We start from the raw sequence: 22,136 nt of genomic DNA on the forward strand, positions 1-22,136 counted from the left end.
CTGGCGGCAGGAAGTAGATGGGTGTGACCAAGATCTATCAGACCAATCGCTGGTGGGCTGGCGGGTTCGTAGGAAGCTTCCATTGGACATAGAGCCACAGGTCCCGCCTCCTTACGCTACGTTTCTCCTTGAACGACGCTGGGGAGCATGGGAAAGGTGGTGTTCTGGGAACTGTAGTCTCCGTAGGAAAAGCGCTGCGGCGTGATCCGTGTGGCGTGGGTCTCTAAGCCTTAAGGAGATGAGTGGGAAACGACCCGCGGAGTCTGACCGGGGACGGATAGGAAAAAAGGGAAAGAAGGAACTGATGGCGGAGTTATCCAGCGCTGTCACGGGGGACTCTTTGAAAAAGCAAGTGGCTGAGAGCTGGAGGCTGAAGATGCCATTGAGTCACGGTAACCGGGTGCCTGTCCGGGGAGGGAGCTCTCGCTCGCTGCCTGGGAGTCGATGCCTGCTCCTAGCAACCCCGTGGGTCGGGGTGGAACTTCCCCTGTGACTTTCAGAGACTGTAACTTTACGGGAGTAGAGAAGCCCCGTCTTTCTCTCACGGGGACTCGGGGGCCTTTGAAAGAAACGTCCTGGGCAGAGCGAGGGGGAAGAGACTGCGGGAGAGAGTGGCTGGGCGCCTCGTCTCTCCTGCCGCTCGCTCGCCTTCATTCCAAGTTCGGTTTGAATTTGGGAAACTGAGAGGACCGAGAGAGCAGGCCGGGGAGTGAGGGGGGCGCAGAGTTGGGCTAGGAAATCGGAGATTGCCGCTGGAATCCTCGCCACTGATTTGTACGCCTCGGGGTAATTGATTTAACTTTTTTTAAAGCTTCGGTTTCCTAGTTTGTAAATCAAAACCAAATGCCTGCCACCGAATCGATTTTGACTCGGCAAACCCTGCGTGGGGTTTCGAAGGCTAAGTCTTTACAGGAGGAGTCGGCCTCCGCTTTCCTCCCGCCGAGTGGCTGGGGGGTTTGAACCACTGAACTTGAGCCTGAGGAGCCCACAGGCTATTCCCACAGCACCACCAGGGCTCATATTTTGTAAAATGGGGTGATTGATATAGCAGTTTCCTAGGAAAGTTATTGAATGGGATGAATACATTCGTGCATGCGTGCATCGATAAATTTCACCCTAACTAAAGACCAATTCACATTTGGATAGATATTTGCATGCCTTATGTGGTGGTTCCTCTTAAAGTCGCCCCATCACAGGGCATTGGCTTTAAGCTTCTCGTTTTTTTACAAGGCTACAGCTTAGTAATAACCTGAGGTAAGTAAGCAGGTGCCACAACCTTGCTTGGTGAAAGTAAGGACTTGAAACACTTGCTAATAAAATGAAGCTGATACCAAGGGCTTGAGTAGAAAGAAAAATGTCTTGAAAATGATGTTGGCAACATATGTACAAATGTGCTTGATATAATTGATGTATGAGCCATTATAAAGAGCTGTAATAGCCCCCAATCAAACGATTGATTGAACAAAAGAAAAACTACTGCAGCCTTTAGTGTGGATGACAACTCAATGTAAAGAAAACCGAAATCCTCACCACTGGACCAGTAAGTAACATCAGGATAAACAGAAAACATTCAAGTTACCAAGGATTTCATCTTGCTCGGGTCTACAATCAGTGATCATAGAAGTAGCAGTCGAGACCAACCCATGCATTGCCTTGGGGAAATCTTCTGCACAAGATCTCTTTAAAGTGTTAAACAGCAAAGATGTTACTTTGAGCACTAGGGTACACTTGATCCAAGCCGTGCTATTTTCATTCACCTCTATGCATGTGAAAGTTGGACATTGAATAAGAAAGACTGAAGAAAAAATGCTGCGTTTGCACTATGGTGTTGGTGAAGAAAAATGAAAGGACCATCGACTGCCAAAAGAACAAATAAATATGCCTTGCAAGTACAGCCAGAATGCTCCTTAGAGGCAAGAATGGTGAGACAGAGGCTCACATACTTTGGACATGTATGTTATCAGGGGAGACCATGTATGTTATCAGGGAGAAGGACATCATCCTTGGTAAAGTGGAAAGGCATGGAAAAAGAGAAAGACCCTCTATATAGTGGGTCAACTGTGTGGCAGCAACAGTGGGTTCAACCATAAGAGCAATTTTGAAAATGGTGCAGGAACGGGTGGTGTTGGGATCTGCTGTACATAAGGGTCACTATTAGTCGGAACTGACGCCACAACACCAAACATGGACAACAGCGATAGAGTGGCTAAGTACAAGCTGCTAATTGGAATCCACCAGAAGGTGGAAGATATGTCAATCTACTACTGCAAAGACTACGACTTAAAACCCTTCGGGGCAGGTCTACTGTGTCATACAGGACCTCTGACTCCGAATAAACTGCACCACAGACAACAGCAGTTCAACTACATAGTCCACGCAGGGGAGATAGATGCCTGATCAATTGCAGCTCCCGCTGAAAATGTCACATTAGAGAGTGGTGCTGTTGGGTAAGCATTGGACTACTGACCTCAGGATCATGGGTTCAAACCTACCTGCTCCTGTAGTTTTACAGCTTGGAAATGCTGTGTAGTCTGGATGCTGTGGGTCTGGATTTGGTGGAAGTGTCGAGTTGTTCCTTCTGAGAGATGTGTGTCTCAGTTGCTAAGCGCTTTGAAGAGGGCAAGCCTAGGTGCTCTGGATGTGCGGAGAATAACTGAGCTTGCAAGTGCAAGGGCTCTTGCTCTCAGATGTTTCTCGGCTTCTTCATTTGCAGAATAAGTGTAGCGACTCAGTCGGCCGCAGAGTTGTTGAGACTAAATGAGAAGCTGAATGTAAAGCCCCACTTGCCCTGGCATCTGGGCAGGCGGTGGTGACTAACAGAGGAGCGCATATTTTAGCCTGGGAGACTCAATGGAGAGAAACGTTGGAGTAGAAATCAAGGAATGAGGTCATACCTGACCTAATTTTAAGAGGAAAAGACGCATGTGCCTTGTAACTTACTGCAATCATAATTAGGGATACAAGAAGGGAAGTTTGTCAAGACGTGCTACTCTCTCTTTTAATTTGACATTTTTAACTTTGGGGGAGTAAGTTTTTTTATCCAAAATACATTCAGTTCATAAATAGTCCTTACCAAAAACAATCATATCAATGTGAATGTGGGGGGCCAGAGTGGAGACCCAAAGTCCATCTGCAGACAATTGGACATCCCCTCACAGAAGGGTCACAAGGTAGGGATGAGACAGCCAGGGTTCAGTGTAGCACCAATGAAACACAATATTCCTCTAGTTCTTTAATGCTTTCCCCACCCCCACTATCGTGTCCCCAGTTCTGCCTTATAAATTGGGCTAGACCAGAGCCTGTACACTGGTACAGGTAAGAGCTCTCGACACACGGAATCCAGGACAGATAAACCCCCTAGGAGAACAGTAATGGGAGTAGCAATACCATCAGGGTAGGGGAGAAAGGGGGACTAGATCTCAATGATCAACATATAACACATACCCCACCTCTGGGGGCGACGAACAACAGAAACATGGGTGAAGGGAGACAGTGATGGTGTAAGACATGAAAATAAAAATAATTTATAATGTATCCAGGGAGGAGGGAAGCAGAGCTGATTCCAAGGGCTCAAGTAGAAAGAAAATGTTTTGAAAATGATGATGGCAACATATGTACAAATGTGCTTGACACAATGGATGTATGGATGGTTGTAAGAGCCCCCAATAAATGATCTTTAAAAAAAAAAAATGAATGAATAAAATCAAGCCATCGTTGTCACCAAATAAAATAAATAAATAATCATCATCAAGTGTTACAAAACGAGCAAGAAGCGTGTTCTTAGAGACGTCACACGCTCTCGTGTTCAGGACTAATGTGGGTACAGTATCTTTGAAACACCACAGTCATCAGTTCTTAATAAAGAAAAATACTTCTAATCTGTCGCGCACATTTTATCTTCAGGTGTTCGGTTCCCCCAAATTCATGACTTGCCCTTTAGTACTACTCCTGCATTGACACCTGGGAGCAAGGACACAAAAGCGGAGCAGCTATGGATAATGTTTTCCTTTCAACAGAAGCCATTGTCGTAGACGAGGACCCCTTTCTTCACTGTGTGATCCCAAACTTCATCCAAAGCCAAGACTTCTTGGAAGGACTTGAGAAGGAACTTTTGAACTTGGACTTCCATGAGAAGTGTAATGACTTATATAAGTTCCAGCAGGTATTGATGCCCATCCCATTATCTATAGGCCCGTTTACTGCCATGAGACCAGAGGGTTTAGGCTGTGTTCCCCTGGGCTTAATGTTCTCTTTCAGCTAGCACCCCTTTCGATGACCTCTCCCGCTCTGCACGGTGGTAAACTTATAAAAATGAGTCTGTAGTGTCTCAAATCCCTCTCCTCTCATTCTTGTAAGCTACTTCCTGAAACTTTGACCTCAGTCACTCCACTGAACCTGCACTGGTGGAGCTCACTCAAATCCACATCCAAGTTTACCCAGGCCACTCTCATTGCTCACTAGGATGGTTACAAGTCTCCATGCTTCTACCCTTGCCCACGTTCACAACGACAGCCCTCACGTACATGTGTTTGCAAAATGTAAAGAGGCCCAAGAGAATTAGGAGTGTGCCCAGTGACATACACAAATGCTCATAGTAGCATGGGAGCCAAAGAGAGGCACCGGCCCACGTGCCCATCATTAAAGAATGCATGAACAGCACGTGACCTCTCCACGTGATGGAATACATATTACTCGGCCATGAAAAGGAATGGAGGATAGATGCATGCTACCACATGGGTGAACCCTGGAGCCCTGATGTTGAGTGAAAGAAGCTAGAAGCAATACCACAGGTTACGTCTGTGATTCCCTGCACATGCGATGTCCACAGTAGCCGCATCCATAAAGATAGGAAATGGATCGGTGGTTAATAATGGCTGCTGCAACAGAAAAATGGGAGCTAGGGCTTAGGATGAGGTTTCTTTTGGAAATAATGTTCTGGAACTAGCGGTCATCATTTCACAACCTTGTGAATATACTAAAAGCCACTCGATTGTGCTCTTTGATAGTAAGATACTGAAACCTCTGCTAGGTGAGTGTGCGCTCCAAATGGAAATGGGATCACATTGCACTGCTCACAATCTCCATTGGCTTCCCATTTTCTTTATTAAAAGCCAAGAACCTAGCGTGGCCCCAAGGCCTCCGTTGCCTCCTCGGCCTTGCCTACTGTTGTCCACTTGTGCTCTGGGCTCTAGCCACATGGTCCCTTTGCCCTGGGCATGCCTTACACAGGGCCAAGACTCCTTTTCCATATCTTCGGGCACCCTCCCCAACCTCTCCCTAGCTCTGCCTCATGTCAGTGACTTCTACCTGTATGATTCTGCTTTAAATTGCAAACACCTGTCATCCATACTACTAGTCCCTCATATCCCATTGGGTCTTTTTCCCCTGTGTCCTCAGCACTTTATAGACTAATAATCTGCTTTTTTGTTCTCCTTGTCTATTTCCCTCAACAGAAATTTCGGCTCCACCCTAAAAACTAAAGTGTATCTTGAGTTAATGAGGCATAGAGAGGCAAGTCTCCTACTCAGGTCAGGCAGCTGCCCAGGGAGGGGTACCAAGCCTTCTCAGCCACAGTGCCGGGGGACTGCCCTCCTCTGCATGTCTAAGACACAAAACCCATCCCCCCTTCTTTTCTTTCTCTTTCATGATCAAGTCTGATGACCTAAAGAAAAGAAGAGAGCCTCACATCACTGCTTTAAGGTAAACAAGTCGTCGTGTTTGTTGACCTGTGTCATCCCCGTTTTATAGCAGAAACAGCCTCCCAAAATCCCTTCAGATGAAGATTCCATAAGGTGAACCACCAAGTCAGTTCCAGCTGCTGACCAGCCCCTTGTGTGTCCTAGTAGACGGTGCTCGGCAGGGCTTTAATGCAGCCGTGTGAGAAGTGGCCTCCTCGGGCTTGCTTCTGAGGCAGCTTGAGTAGTGCGATTTATGTGGTCACACGAGTGTTCAGTGAGCAGTTTTGTGATTCCGACATGCTGAAAATCAGTGACTTTGACAGGGCCGGAGTGCCATAGTCATGAAGAGGGCCAGACCACTGCATGACAGACCATGCTAGAAGCATATTGTTGTAACCGTTAAGTTGATTCCGAATGGGCGCACACGCGTGGGCTGGGTCTGAGACCCGTGAACCGTTGAAAGCAGATCGCCAGGCCGGACTGAGTGTAAACTGCCAGCTTTGGGGCAAGTCCAGTGCTGGACCACTGGCCGCCACCCTGGGACTCCTTACCAGAAAGTGAGGGGAAATCAAATGTTAAGAAAGTAGGATGAGCATCAGAGCAAAGACCCCACCACAGTAATACAGGCTTCCGTCTCTCCGGGACAGTTAGTCTTCATCTCTCCCGGTTAGACCCTAGGATCTCTCAGGCATGGGTCCCTGAAATGCACCCGACAGAAAGAAACGGTTGCGGGTGGACCCAAACGGAGCCCACGTGATGGCTGATGTAATGAGGACCTGTGACCTACCTTTCCAGGAGAATTCTCTATGAAGACTTCCGGGCCTGGCTTTCTGACGTCTCTAACATCGACCTGGACTCAACCATTGATATGTCCTGTGCTAAGTATCAATTCACAGGTAAGGAGAGGTAGCATCCGTGTGGAAAGTACTGGAGAGATGCCCTTCCGTGGCTTCGGGAGCCTCCTAATGAGGGAGATCAGAATTGCAACAGCATGGACATTTGCCAAGTCACCCCCAGAAGCCCCTTTCCCTGGCCCTCTTCGTCCCAGCGGCCTCTGCTGCCCCTGTTTGGGGAGCATCCTTCCACTACTCTCTCGGAGCATCTACCGTCTGTACCTGAGTATAAGCCAAGTCTTTCAGCACATTTTTTATGCCGTTTTTGTGGTACAATTAGGTGCCTCGACTGATATTCAGGTTGGCTTATACTCGAGTATATAAGGTAAATGTCTTTTTCCAAAGCGGCAAGTTTGACTTTCCACCCTGAAGAAAAACTTATTTTCCTGAATAAAAATGTTGGTGTGGGTTTCCTGTCCAGAGGAAGTGTGCGCTTTTGGAGGACAACATGGTGGTAGACATGAAATGCCATATTGTATACCTTGGGAACTTTTATTTTTCCTTTGAACAATTTCAAACCGAGAGAGAAGTGGCCATCAGTACAAATTCATTTTCTGTGGCTTTTTTCTTGGACTGCTTGAGTACGTTGTTGGCATGATGCCCTGTGCCCCTGAAACCTGAAGGAATTCCTACCAAGACAGCCCATTTGGGAAGTTAGCATTGATCGAGTGTTACTGTCTAACCCGGGCCCCATTCAGGTTCATGATTTGGTCTTTTATCCAAAGGATGCGGTCCAGGAGGACACCGTGCACGTGACTGTCTTGCTTCTTTAGCCTGCAGTCTCCAACTAGTCCTTGGTCTTTCATGATCTGGATCAGCAGTTCTCAACCTGTGGTTCTCGACCCCTTTGGGGGTCAAATGACCCTTTCACAGGGGTCGGCCAATTCATAGCAGTAGTAAAATTCCACTTATGAAGTAGCAACGAAAATACTTTTATGGTTGGGGGTCCCACACAATGAGGAACCATATGAAAGGGTCACAGCATGAGGAAGGTTGAGAACCTCTGCTCTATACACTGCAAAACTACCGATTCAGCAGGTTCTTCGTGTATAATTATGCAGCAGGGGTGGTAGCTTCCCGCTGTGTGCCCATTCTCACCCTCCTTTTCCTGGGTGGTTACTCCCTCATTAACATAAGCTCACTGCCACCTGGGTCCCTGTCTAGTCTCGCAAGCTGCTTTGTCAAAGACCATAATGCTCAAGGCAGCCATTTGTCACTAGGTAAGTGAAAAACTGTTAAATTTGGTTATCAGGAGGCTGGCTTCGTTTAAGGCAGTGGTTCTCAACCTGCCTCACGACCTTCGCCACGACCCTTTAATACATTTCCTAATGTTGTGGTGACCCCCAACCATAAAATTATTTTCGTTGCTACTTCATCACGTCATTTTGCTACTGTTAGGAATCGGACAACCCTGTGAAAGGGTTGTTTGACCCCCAAAGGGGTCGCGATCCACAGGTTGAGAACCGCTGGTTTAAGGTTTAAAGATAATTTGAGGGCAATCATTTCAGAGGACTATGCAGTCTCTCCATGGGTCCAGAAAGGTTGGAGTCTATTGAGAATCTGAAATGAGGTCCTACATTTCCCCCTTTAGATAAGAGTCTTCCATAGACTCAGTACCGGTAGCCCCCTAGATCTTCTGGCCTGATGGCCAGGGTTTCTTACACTGCCTGTTCTTTCGGCCGTTCCCAAAGAGAAGGAACAGGTATCCCTGGAAAGATGGGGGCTGTGAATGTCAGGCGAGCCGGCCGTCGAGGCAGGGCAGCTTCCCGCCGTGCACTCCCTTCTGCGGAGACCCGAAGGGCCCCTTCAACTCTTGCAGATGCCTTACTGTGCCATGATGACGAGCTGGAGGGGCGCCGGATTGCCTTCATCCTTTACCTGGTCCCGCCCTGGGACAGGAGCTTGGGGGGCACTCTGGACCTGTACAGCGTTGACGGTGAGATGAGGGCGTGCCCTTCAAAGCCAGGGACCGCTTCTGAGGTACAGTGCAGTCGACCAGCAGGACCGCTCGTAGCCACCACCACTGTAATGATCCAGCAAGGGAGATTGATCCCGGGCGGTACCTCCAAGCACTCTTGCCACCTCCCTGCGTGGTGCCCGGCAGCACGTTGAACTGGAGACGAGGAACAGTCAGTGTGCTTCTGAATGCCGTTCCTAGAAGGGAGGGTAGGGGGCGTGGGCAGTGTCACAACCAGTCCATCCGCCAGAACACCAGGGTTTGGGGGTGACTCGGTACCACAAAATAGTCAGCGCACCCGTCAGGCGTCCCCAACCATGGCAGGCTGTGGTGACAGTGGTGTCAGTAGGTGGGAGTGGAGCAGATGGAGGGGCGGCCCCTGAAGTTGTGGAGAGGACATGTCACTCCCTCCGAGATCTGAGCATTGTCCAGAGCGGGGTGAGGTGAGGTGGCCCGGGCGGTTAGTGACGGTGCACCCCGTTCCTGGACACCTTCTCCCCTGGCGCAGAGCACCTGCAACCGAAGCAGCCTGTGAAGTCTCTCGTCCCTTCGTGGAACACCTTGGTCTTCTTTGAAGTGTCGCCAGTGTCCTTCCACCAGGTAAAGACGATCCGGCCCAAAGCCAGGGTGTCCTAAGGGCGGTCGGTGCTTTGAAAAGTCCTCCTCCTCCTCAGTATGGCAGTGTCCTGTCTGACCCACTGGGCCGGGTGGTTGTCACGCCTGGTGGGAGGACCCTGAAGTGGCTGTCCCTGGGCTGCACATCACCAGCCACGTTCCTTGTGCGGCTGCTCTTGTTCTTCCAGGTGTCTGAAGTGCTGACTGAAGAGAAGTCCCGTCTGTCTCTGAGTGGCTGGTTTCACGGCCCTTCACCACCCAGGCCTCCCACCTACTTGGAGCCCCCCCTCCCCCGGAGCCCTCACATCCCTCGAGATGTAAGGATAAATTCCTGTTGCCAGGAGGCCTGGCGACATAGTGATCGCAGTCGGCAGTTGGCTTTCTAGCCCTGTCAGGAGTACAACTCAAGTCTGTAGGGGCAGCTCACCTCTGTCTCACAGGGTTGCTGAGACTTGGAATCAACGCAGTAGCAGTGGGTTTGGTTTGTTTTTTTCATAGTAGATCATTTCTTTATTTCAGTTGTTTCCTGGTAACAGAACGAGGCTTTGAACCTGCTAGAGTAGGAGAGGGAGAAAGACCAGGCCCCGAAGGAGAAAGGCAGGGCGTTCCAACCCCGTCAAGAGTTACCGTCTTGGGAAACGCGCAGAGGCAGTTCTAGCCGTCCCCATAGGGCCACTGTGAGTCTCATCGGCTCGATGGCAGTGAGTTTTTATAGTATGAAATGTCAGCTCAAACAAAGCTATAGGAATGATTAACACGCGTTTCCATCTGCTGTTGCTTTGAAAGCATGAGATTTTGTACGAGTGGATCAACCCTACTTACCTAGACATGGATTACCAAGTTCAAATTCAAGAAGAGTTTGAAGAAAGATCTGAAATTCTCCTGAAGGAGTTCCTTAAGGTAAGCCCGAACACCACGCTCTGTATCTCCTGCTGGGCATGAGTTCTTGCTGCCTAAGTGGACGAAGAGGCGGGGCTGAGACCTTTGACTTCCGTTCTTGTTCCTGGTTAGAATGCTCCTTTCCTTTCAAATAAAATAAGCAGTGGAGAGTAGCCAACTGCGGTATGCGCCATCCGCTTCCTGGGCCAAATCCCTGAGCTCCAGAATCCGCACAAGCGGTCACCTTTGCAGGAGCGTGTCAACAGGTCTGTCCTTCGTGGACCTGCCGGCCTTTCGGCCAGCGGGCGAGCACGTTCCTGTTGCACGGCAGGGCTCATCTGCACAGCTGTCGCGCCGCTTAGCCGGTGAGTGCTTCTCAGTCCGCGTCGCCCCAGACAGATGCCAGTTTGATCAGCTTCTGTCCATGACTGTGTGACAGCGAGAAGGCAGCATCTTACAATGGAAAGAGAATCCGATCAGAATACATGGATTCAGATCCTGGCTATGATTTTGCTGGTCACAGCGAATCATAATCTCTTTGCTAAAGAGAATCCTATGTGGCATAGGACCCCCGGTCAGCTGGGGCATCGTTCTCTTTAAGACGCGCAAGGCAGGAAGGATCCCTGTTTTGCTTGGGAAGAAGTAGATGCTCAGACGGATTTATAATTCTCTCGCCTATCTTTGTAGTTGACGTGACCGTATAAGAGACTGGGAAGTACTGCTGTAATGGGCGTGCTTAATCCTGTTTAATTCGGCTTACTAAAGCCAGGTTACCTATTTATAGCTAATAAGACGAACGTTTGCAGGATGCTCCCTGGGGGTGGGGGGGGATGTGTTGAATAAAGAAATGTGAAGCGTCTGGTGCAGAATCTTTGCATAGACAAACAGCTTCCTACACCACTCTGGACGTTTTAAATGGAGAGCGCCGATGGGCTGAGGGAACAAGCTAAGACCTGAAGAATCTTTATTGTTGACCGGATTTTCACTGCAACAACACTGACTACGATGCCGTTAAATCCCTTTCCCTCACATCTTAGGACTTATGATGTCTTCAGTTGACTCTTCATTTTACAAATGCCGAAACTTGAGAGATTTAGCAGTTCAGTGTAAGCTACACAGCTACGTAAGGGCCTGTGCCATAGCAGCACCTAGGGGTCTCGGCTAAAGGGTGCCCAGGTTGGTGCTGCTCTAGCGGCAGGAGGGCTCCTGTGTGCGAAAGTCAACTGGGCCTTCCCGGAAGCCGCCAGACAGACGCCCTGCAGAGCTGCCACACCCGCAGGGCCAGGTGGGGTTGCGGGAAGAGAGGCTAACCGTCTCTGGATTTGCTCACTTTCCAGCCGGAAAAATTTGCACAGGTGTGTGAGGCACTGGAGAAAGGTGGCGTGGAGTGGAGCAGCCGGGGTCCTCCCAACAAAAGGTAGAGCCCCTCCTTTGCGGCGTGTGCCACCGCGATCGCAGACCCTGACGGGACGTAGCTGCTGGTGGTACACGCGGTGCCTCCGTCAGCTGCGCCAAGCCCAGGAGTGAGGTGGAAAAGCCCGTGCGGGGTTTCGCTGACGGCTCGACCTTCCTGCCTTTTAGGCTCTACGAGCAGGCGGAGGAGAGCACGCTTCCCGGTGTCCTGAGAGACTGCATGGAGTTGCTTCACTCCGAAGCCTTCTTCTTGCTGCTCTCCAACTTCACAGGCCTGAAGCTGCACTTCTTGGCCCCTTCAGACGACGACGAGGTGGCGGATGGAAAAGAGGGAGAAGTCGCGTCTACTGCTGCTGGTACCGAGGAAGGGGCCAGCCCTAGCTCCTCCGAGCCAGAGAATGGTCCCGGGCCCACTGGCAACACCAGCCAACAGAGTGACGGACAGACTGACTCAGCAGCAGAAGGAATTGACGCCAAGAATGGTCAGTTCTTACGATGTGTCCTTCTTGTCATTCAACTCTCAGCATTCCATCATGTCTTCACTCCGGAAATAGTCCTTTTTTTAAAGGTTTTATTAGGAACTCTTACAGATATTATTGTAATCCATAGTTCCATTAGATCAAGCATAATTGTACATTTGCTGCCCGCCTCCTTTTTAGTACATTTTCTTCTTGAACTCTTTGATATCAGCTCCCCTTTATCCCCTCCTACCCCCCTTGAACCGCAGTACATTATGATCGATATATATTCCCTTAACGTACACCATCCCATGTATCCATTCTCCTTCATTTTTTAAATCATTTTATTGGCAGCTTGTACAACTCTTATCACAATCCATCCATACATCCATTGTGCCAAGCACATTTGTACATTTGTTGCCATCATCGGTCGCAAAATGTTTGCCTTCTACTTGAGCCCTTGGTATCAGCCCCTCATTTTTCCCCTCCCTCCCCGCTGCCCTCTCCCCCATGAACGCTTGATAATTTGTAAATTATTATTATTTTGTCATGTCTCACGCTGTCCTACCTCTCCCCTCACCCATTCTCCCATTGTCCATCCCCCAGTGGGGGTTATGTAGATCCTTGTGATCGGGCCCCTTTCTCCTTAAATTCTGATGCTTGTTCCCCCAAGAAATATTTCCAGAGCACCTGCTGTGCACTAGGCCCTTTACAGAACAAAACGGATTCTGGCTGGCCCAGCGACATTCTAGTAGAAGAGACCTCAGAGGAAACATGTACACGAACAACAGGAAAGTGCCAGATGGTGTTAAGTGCGGTGTGTAAGTAATGATGGGGCCGTGTGCCCAGGGACTCTGAGATGTCTGTGTCCGGTCGGGTCGTCTGGAGAAACAAACCTAGTGACACTCATAAGAAAGGACTTAAATTTCAAGAAATAATTCTATATCAAGAAGGCCTAAGTCCGTTATTAGTCCATAAATCCCCTTTCAGATTCTCATAGCTGCAGGCCAGTGATGCAGACAGGTGAACCAGAAGGCAGGAAGGTCACGGGTCAGTGGGTGCGGGGTGGAGTGGATCCAGGTGCCAACAGCTCTCGGGGTGGGGCAGCCCACATGGGGCGGGTCCTGGAGGCAGGCAGGGTTCCAGGCTGACGGGAAGACAAAAGGACAGAGAGAGAGGGTGGTTCCCTGTTCTCCCACTTTATGAGAAGCCCACGCCCCGAGGAGGCTCATCAGGCTGTGACCTGGTTGACAGACCAGACTCCACCCCTCCAGTTTCATAACAATTCAAGTTGGCATAAGTCATCCAACAAGTACAATGTCCTTTGAGCTCAGCTCTGCACGGACAAGAAAGACCTGAGAGAAGAGCAGGAAGAGCAGGCAGTACAATTCAGGGGCCTAAGAATTACACACATCACAGCAAGGAAGGCGACTGCCCTAGCCGAAAATTACGCAGCGGTCCAAAACCAGGAAGCAAAAGAAGGTGAGCAGCTCATTTCTGCCCCGAGCAGCTGAAGAAACACTTGCGGGAACCTGTACATACTGTCAGGAAGAGGCGATGATTGGGGAGGATCTGTGATCGTCTGCAAACACCATGGAAAAGACAAGGGTGCCGGACCAATCCAGCTCTGAAGTTTCAGCATTGACCAAATCAGATGAGAAGTTGTCTCCCATCCTTCTCCCAGCTGTGACCCTCGCCTCCTCCCACTCAGGTTCTCTAGAAGAACCCCGTGCAGTTAGAGCAAAGACAAGGGGTGGACACAAACCCGCCAGGACGAGGTGCTAACTGCAGCAGGATAGCTCCTACTCGCCGGCCTCCAGTCACTTCGATCACCACCGGTATTTGGATCAACAATGCCCAGGTGGCTTTTTCTGGGCTATTCAATACAGAGCGCAGCCGTCCTTCGAAAGATGGGTTTCTGTACCTAGAACCTAAGAGGAATCGGGGTGATTTTGATGATCGGTGGGCGCCCGGGCTCCTGGTTCTGTATTGCTTGTGAGGTACACTGCTGACACAGTAGCTGAGCTTCGACCTCTCAGCTGCCCCACAGGAGACGCTGTGGCCGCCTGCCTGCCTGCCTGCGGGTTCCAGCCAGCCTGGGCGACCCGCGGAGTCGTTCTCTGTCTGAGGGGGTCGCAGGAGCTGCAGCTCACTTAGCAACAACTGCTTAGGCTTTGGGTTTTGTTCCATTTTCATGGGAACCTGCAACTTGGAAGAAACCTTTGTAAGCTGCCCAAAGAGTGCTCGGTCATCGAGCATCTGCTGTGTACGCTCAGCCTTCACTTGAGCAGAGGAAGGGACAGAGAGGTAATGGGGAAAGTTACGGTTGAGAAGAGAAACCATCGAGCAAAAGGTTTGCTCAGCTTGTGAAGTCACAATTGGGTAACCTGAACTAATTGAGAGGGCTTTTGTCTGTGTCAGCCCCATCCCAGACACCAAGAGGTTTCAAATGTTTGTGGGGAAGTTGAAATTACAAATTGGAATTTTGGGGAGCGGGGAGGGAGGGGAAAAATGAGGAGCTGATACCAAGGGCTCAAGTAGAAATAAAAGGTTTTGAGAATGATGATGGCAACAAATGTGCTTGACACCATGGATAGGTGTATGGATTGTGATAAGACTTGTACAAGCCTCCAGTTTTGTTTTTTTAATGGAATTTTCCCACAAAGTCTAAAGCCTCATTGTATTTGCATTTTAACATTGCATTCCTAAAAGCTATCATTAATTACTGTTAAATACTGCATCAAATGGCCTTAACCAGTCTCATTTAGATTGCTGTCTATTCTTCACAAAGTCTCTGTCCCACCTGAAATTCATGTTAATGTCAACAGAGAAGCAGAAACTCAACGTTCCCCCAAATAACCTTCGTAATTTTTGAGCGTCACTTCAAGGCCGAGTGGTGTGGCAGTTGGTCTGCTGAAGGTTGGGGCTTTTTAGCCCTTTTAGTGCTGTGCTACCCTCGTTCCCCCTGCAGTGCAGCACTGGTATGCTAGGGTATCTGCTATGCCCGGCTCCTGTTTCTGGCCAATCGTCTGTCTGTTGTCCTAGAGTTGAATGTTCCCATGTGCCACGGGGAGCTGAGGCATTGGCAGACTGGGCACTACACGCTAATCCACGACAACAGCCAGGCTGAGTTTGCCCTGGACTTGCTGCTCTACTGTGGCTGCGAAGGTGAGAGCCAGAAAGGCAGGCAGGAACATGCCTCCTGTGGAGGGCAGTGTCCTATGCGTGCCCTCGCCATCTGAACGGATCATTTGCCTTGGTCACGGTCACAGTACCCATTCTCGCAGAGAGGGAAGGGCTCTTGGAGGGCAGGACTCTCTGAACTCTGAATCAGATCTGTATCTGTGCTCAGAGTTTGGGGAGATGGACCAGACCCTAGGCTCCCATAAAGTGCCCCAGGTGCGAGCCCTGATGGGGTCGTGGTTATATGCTGGGCTGTTAAATAACTGCAGGGTGAGCAGTTTGAGACCACCAGCTCCTCTGTGGACCAAAGAAGGCTTTCTACTCCCCGAACGAGTTACAGCCCCAGAAACCCCCAGGGGTAGTTCAACCTTGTCCTGCAGGGTCCCGAAGAGTCACGATTGACCCAACGGCAGTGAGTTAAATGGCCCCTAGCTACAGTGTCTGTGCAACTGGCCTGAATCTTCCGTTCCGTTCTTGCCTGACTTTCAGTCGTGGAGCACTGGTGGCGTAGCGGGGACGAGTTGGGCTGGTAACTAACTGCAAGGTCTCCTGTTGTAACCACAGCTGCTCTGAGGGAGCCAGACCGAGCTTTCTGCTCCCAGCAGAGAGTTACGGTCCCGGACACTCAGAGAGCCCATTCTGCCCTGTCCTACAGGGTCATGGTGAGGGGCCACCATTTCAACGGCAGTGAGTCTGGTTTGGGTTTCTGGTCACTTTCAATAGTTCTTCAGTGTTGATTGAAAGTAGTCCCACTCTGGTCCAGGTATCTCAGGAAAGGAGGCCTTTAGGGGAGAGAAAACCCATAGTAAGTTTAGACTCACACCACTCCCCTCTCCGATCCCCCACTGAGCCGCCTGGGATCACTGATAAGCAGGTGGCGTGGGAACTCCTGCCATGGGAGCTTTCTGACTGCTGCTTGTTTTCCTGTGTCAGGCTGGGAGCCAGAGTACGGCGGCTTCACGTCCTACATCGCCAAAGAGGAAGATGAAGAGGTAAGTGGCGTGGGAGCACACGACTACCCTCTGATTTCGTGAGGAAGCGCTCCTTCTTCGCAGACCCAGTCTTCCTGGCCTTCTGTCGGCATCTTTGGCTGATCAGTCACTGTTGGTGTGCCTGGCATTGGTGTCGTTTCCAGCAGGCCATATTCAGCATGGAATGACGATCGTACAGGAGAAATAACCAGGATCTAGTCTGCCTTCTCGGGCCCATGGATAAATTCCACATAAGAATCTGGAATTTATTTCGACATCATACATGTCTTTCAGTCTTTTAGTTAGCAGGAACTGAGAGCTTTCGGTCAAACATTTCCGGGTGTGTGCCGCGCTGGAAGAGCGCCAGCTCTCTCCTGGTGCAGGCTCTTCCCAAGGATCCCGATTCTCATTCTTAGCACGTGGCATAGAACCCTCTGTGCAGGGTGCACCCTGCAAGAAAACTGACTACGCTTGGTGTTCTGATGGGCCCTTCTGTCTGCCTGTTTCAGCTGCTGACAGTGAATCCGGAAAACAATTCCTTGGCCCTGGTCTACAGAGATAGAGAGACTCTGAAATTTGTCAAGCATATTAACCACCGAGGCTTAGAGCAGAAGAAAACCTTCCCATACCGGACAGGCTTCTGGGACTTCTGCTTCGTCTATTATGAATGACAGGACAAAGCTGACCAAGGAAGTCGCCCTCTCCTCGGTCCTGGGAAGTCTGGGAGTGCTGGGCAGGGAGGGCTGCGGATTGGCCTGATCACTTGCCTGTGGTTTTCCTTCGATGGGAGTCATAGGGATTGTCCTCAGTACCCAAGATTGGAGCTAAATGTTTCACGTTGATTTAAAACAAAACCAAAAAGGGGCCTTTCGTTGCTGATAACATTCGATCCATTTCCCACACTGGCATCCTCAGTAACTTTTCTTTTACTCAGTAATGACTTTTTTCCCACCAGTATTCACAAGTATGCATGATTGATGGCTGTGCCCCTCCCGGTTACACTGGTTTGTAAGACTACGGAAGCGTCCACCCTGACCCTGCTGGAGTGCTCCCGCGGTTTCAATCATGACTCTTCCGCTCAGCCTCTGCCTGCCACCGCCCAGTGCTTTGGATACCGGTGGAATATGATTCCCTAGGAAAGGTCTGGCCTTACAAAGCTACTTGGACCCACGAGACATCTGGCTACTGAGGAAGAGGCTGCTTACGTCACAGGCAGTCATTTCCCAGCACCTGCCGCCTTCTCCTCACCGGGCTACGGCTGCTGTGGAAATAATCCTTTCTGGATTCACGGTGGCTCTTGGCTCTGGAAGTTGTTGCTGATGTCAACTGTAAACGACTAGCTCTTGATTTTTCAATTAAAAGCTTCGAAAAGCTGTGGCAAATAGAATTTTTTAAAATCATTTTATTGGGGGCTCATAATTCTTATCGTAATCCATACATACATCCACTGTGTCAAGCACATTTGTGCATTTGTTGCCCTCATCAGTCTCATATCATTTGCTTTCTGCTTGAGCCCTTGATATCTGCTCCTCATTCCCCCCTCCCCCTCCCTCATGAGCCCTTGATAATTTATTAATTATGATTTGGTCATGTCTCACACTGCCCGGCGTCTCCCTTGACCCACGTTTCTGCTGCCCGTCCCCCAGGGAGGAGGTCGCATGCAGATCCTTGTCATCGGTTCCCATCAACGTGTTTCTTGAGGAGGAAGCCTGGTGCGCCTGTTCCCCTCACGCGCAGTGCGCTTCGTCAGACTCTTTACAACTACCCCCATGGACTTGAACGCAGAAAAACAAGCCATTAGTGAGTGCACCTCCTGCACCGAGTCACAGGAGGCATCGTAGCCGTTGCCAGCGGTGTTTCTGGAGAAGTGGCGCTCCCGGGTTGGGGCAGGAAGGGCACGCTCTTTCCTAAGGCGCAATCCGTCTTGCAAACCTTCCAGTGGCTTTAATTAAAAGTGCAATCTTCATTGTCTATCACATTGCTTTTAAATAATGTGTACAAATCTGGCCGTGTCGCATACTGCTAAGGGACAAAGACAGTACGTTTTCTCCACCCACGCATGTATGTTGAGGTTTCCCAGCTCTGTAATCCAGGGAGACTCTGACCACCGCGTTGCCATCACCGCCCAGGCACAACCATCAGCAGCACCTCCTGTCAGCGGGAAGTGAAATGGCTCGGGAGGCGTCAGCGTATGCACCGAATTACACAGCTGGCAGAGTCTGCTGTACCGTCCGTGGTGAAGTAACCATCTCCTCTTTCTGCCAGTCCAACCCGTGCAGGTCAGGCGTTTTGCCCGGGGAGTTCCACACTGGGACTATTGTGCACCCTGTGAGACACAGGCACCAATGGAAATGCCAGATGTACGTGAATTACCCAAGTCCTCTTACTCTCATGTTCAAGTGCATGAATATAAAAGAGTTTTTTACATGTTTTCCAAAAACTTACCATGGTGGGAAAAGAAATAAAAAATACTGTCTGCTTAAAGCCCAGGAACATTTCCATTGCCACCGTCGGATGAGGAAGCAGTGTGGATGCTTTTCCAAGGAAGTACGGAAAATGCCAAGTTCCGTTTTTCTGCCCACGTGCAGAGCATTTCTCAAGAAACCGTGTCCAGGTGAAAACAGCAATGCTCACAAGAGGTGCCAGAGGAGACCTGGACATGAGACGCTGGGAAGGTTCACAGCACATTCATGGACTGAGGGAACCTAGTCCTCCCTGGTGGCATAACGGTTAAGTGCTGGGCTGCGATGCCTAAGGTCAGCAGTTTGAAACCTCCAGCCACTCCTCAGGAGAAAGATGGGGCTTCAGTAAAGCCTCGGCCCCTCACAAGGGCAGTTCGACGCTGCCCTACGGGGCTGCCGTGAGAGCAGCGAGTCCCTGGCAGTGGGTTTGGATTTTCTCGCTGAGCAGTAGACACAGCTTGATTGAAAACCTCATCCAGACATCAGAGTGCAAGAAGAGAGGACGTGTATGGGAACGATGGCAGCAACTGTACACTTAGGCTCGATCTAATGGAACTGTAGATTATAATACCTGTACGAGCTCCTGATGAAATGTTTAAAAAAAATTTAACTTCATCCCCCCCCCCAAAAAAAAAAAAACGTCACCCAAACACAATTAGACTGAGTATTGCAAAACATTCTGTATTTACAACACCGAATGTTCCCCAGACGTCCTGTGAACGAGGAGCCGGCATGCCTGTCTTTCCCTGCAGTCCACACAATACGTTGAGTTGTTCTTCTCGAGAAGCACCCCAGTTCTTCTGTTGCCACACAGCCAGTGAAGGAGAAAAGAGGGATGGCAGTGTGCACCCTGAGTTACACAGCTGGGAACGCCCCCAGTACAGTCTGCAGTAATTGACCTCTTTTCTGCTGTACAAGTGCCTGGAGGTAAAAAGCTTTACACATTCAGAAACCGCTTACTTCTAAGACTGTCATACAAAACGTCGTTTTCAAGCACAGGAATGCGCTCCACACACACTGTGAATGGGACAGTGTGCGTTTTCCCTCCACATGGGACCGTTATCAATATAAATATGCCAAGGTAGACGTCAGATGGGTTTCGAGTTACAAAGCTGGGAAGGTCCTCACTCTGTGAGTGAGGAGAGAACTTACTATTTCTCATGGTCAAGTGCTTGAACATAAAAGTTTACACGTTTTCCAAAAGCGGTTTGACCCACACTGTGGCTAAAATGAAAAGTGTTTGCAAGGACAGGAATGTTTCCGATGCCTCTGAACAAGAACACCATGCTCAGGTTCGCCCACGATAGCGCATTAAACAGTTACACTTTCCCTAAAACACATTGCTTTCCGCGTGCAGAAATGCAAGAATTTGGGGGAAACACTGATGTTGACACAGTTATCAGAAGATACATTGAATTACAAAACTTGGAATGTTCACAATACGTTCCTGAGTTGAAAAATGCCGTTTCTCCCTTAGCATGCTTTTACACATTATCCAAATTAAGTTTATTTACTAAGACAGATATCACAAAGAACTCTGATTTTAAAAGCAATAGGATGTTCGCAAGACAAACTGAGTAAGCCATGTGCATTTTCTTTCATGACTGTACATAACAGACCATGAGTTTTGCGTCGTCTCAAGAAGTATGTTGAGTCGGCCAAGGTGCAGCATAGCACTGATGGAACAAACAGCATTCCTCTAGGTCTTTAATGCTTGCTCCTCCCACTACCATGACCCCAGTTCTTACCTTACAAATCCCGCTAGACCAGAGCATGTCCACTGATACAGAAAAGAGATCTCACACACGGAATCCAGGACAGATAAACCCCTCAGAAACAGTAGTAGGAGTAGCAATACCATGAGGGGAGGGAGCAGGTGGGGAGAAGGGGGAGAAACGGAACGGACTACAATGATCGACGTATAACAACCCCCCCCCAGGAGGAAGAACAATGGGAACGTGGGTGAAGGGAGACAGCGGACGTTGTAAGATATAAAAATAATAATTTATAAATTATCAGGGGTCTGGGAGGGTGGGGGGCTGGAAGGGAAAAAAGAGCTGATACTAAGGGCTCAGGCAGAGTGTTTTGAAAATGATGGCAACATGTACAAATGTGTTTGATTCAATTGATGTATGAATTGTTTATAAGAGCTGTAAGAGGCCCCAATAAAATGATTTATTAATTTTTTAAAAATAAATAGGTTGGATTCTACACCCTGAGCCATTACCAATGCGTCCTGTGAAAGAGAGAGAATTCTGGCAATGGAGATGTCAGGTAGACTAAGTTACAGGCTAGGAAAGTCCCCAATTCATTCTAGGAGTGAGGGGGAAAAGTATTCTTTCTCACATTAAAGGGCATAAATATGAAAGTTTTGCACATTTTCCAAAAATAGTTTGACTTACTATGATGGTTGAAACATAAAGCATGGTAAGTTTACAAGCATGGGAAGCAAACCATGTGGATGTTTGCCCATGAACGTCCATAAAATACACTGGGCTCTACATTTCTCAGAAACACATCTGTCCATACGCAGAGCATTTTAGCAAATAGCGTGAAGGGAAACGCAGTGATTTTTAGCAGTTGTCAGTGAATAAATACATTGAGTAGCAGTAGCTAGGAAAGTTCATGGTACATTTGTGGGCTGAGAAAACAGTCTTCTCCCTTTGAAGTAAAAGACCTTCACAGGACAGTAAACTTTATATGAAAACAATTTGATTTAGTAAAACAGTTAATATAGCAAAGCACTGTGCATTCACAAGTACTGGGAGTGTTCACAAGGCATGCCCGAATGAGGAAACAATGTATCTCCTTCCATGACAGCTCATGGAACACAGTAACATTCACTTCTTTCACGAAATGCATTGCTAGCAACTGAAGTCCCTGAGGAAGCCCCAGATTAGACTTGAGACTCAAGGGCAGGGCTTGGCGCCTCATTAGACCCCACTGGAAAACGTACAGAGGGTCAGCAGACAGACCTGGAACGATGTATAGGCCTGTGGCAGTTACATAATCTGTCAATTTGTGAAGGGGTGGGGGGGTAGCATGTCAAATCAGGTCGCAGGTGCATTACCTCATTAGAAGATGCAAAGATAAATAGCTCACTGGAGGCCAGACCCAGATAGACTCTGCTTGTCTCCCTGTGAGACATTCCTGCTGACAAGCCACATGGAGTCAAGCTGATGGAGCCCGAGCCCTGGGGATGAAGCAGCCACGTGGAGACCCACACCAGCACTGAGATGCTTACATCGCCACGATCCACAAGATTTTCCATGCACTGGCCTGTGATCTTCCTGCACTTGGCATCATTGCATGTGTTGTGTGAATCTGAAGAGGAATTTATAGACTGGTATCGGACATATGGACTAATGTCAGACTTATGGACTGGGCTGGGATGTTTTCTTAATATACACTCACTCTTTATAAAACTCTTTTACACACATATAAGTGTCTCTGGATTTGTTTCTCTAGTCAACCCAGACTAACACAAGGCCCTTTCTATCTATATAAGATAGGCAAGATAACAATCCCAAGGAGAAAACAACAGAACCTACCAGTCCTGGAGGACAATGGAAAGGGGGAGGTGGGGGAAAGGGATGGGGTAGCCGACAAACCCAGGGAGAAGGGAGC

General features: G+C 49.1%; 2 protein-coding genes across 3 annotated transcripts in view; one reads left to right on the forward strand and one right to left on the reverse strand.

The window, feature by feature from the left end:
• Window positions 1–138: 138 nt before the first annotated feature.
• On the forward strand, window positions 139–20,706 carry OGFOD1 (2-oxoglutarate and iron dependent oxygenase domain containing 1). Of its 2 annotated transcripts, XM_075536788.1 has the most exons (13): window positions 139–392; window positions 4,017–4,162; window positions 5,654–5,700; window positions 6,474–6,574; window positions 8,391–8,507; window positions 9,037–9,128; window positions 9,332–9,460; window positions 9,930–10,043; window positions 11,360–11,439; window positions 11,604–11,917; window positions 14,939–15,061; window positions 16,010–16,068; window positions 16,557–20,706. In XM_075536788.1, the coding sequence occupies exons 1-13, from the start codon at window positions 239–241 to the stop codon at window positions 16,716–16,718; spliced, it is 1,638 nt and encodes a 545-aa protein (XP_075392903.1). In that variant the 5' UTR covers window positions 139–238; the 3' UTR covers window positions 16,719–20,706. The 2 variants fall into 2 exon arrangements, with proteins under 2 accessions (XP_075392903.1, XP_075392904.1); XM_075536789.1 differs by lacking the exon at window positions 4,017–4,162 and having other exon boundaries at window positions 309–392.
• BBS2 (Bardet-Biedl syndrome 2) overlaps window positions 14,641–22,136 on the reverse strand; it is a 47,663-nt gene continuing 40,167 nt past the window's right edge. The window contains exon 16 of the mRNA XM_075536787.1: window positions 14,641–15,858. Coding sequence (XP_075392902.1) covers window positions 15,804–15,858 — 55 coding nt within the window. The 3' untranslated portion in view covers window positions 14,641–15,803. The remainder of the gene's footprint in view (window positions 15,859–22,136) is intronic.

Source organism: Tenrec ecaudatus, chromosome 18 (genome assembly GCF_050624435.1).
Source record: "Tenrec ecaudatus isolate mTenEca1 chromosome 18, mTenEca1.hap1, whole genome shotgun sequence".
Taxonomy (NCBI): domain Eukaryota; kingdom Metazoa; phylum Chordata; class Mammalia; order Afrosoricida; family Tenrecidae; genus Tenrec; species Tenrec ecaudatus.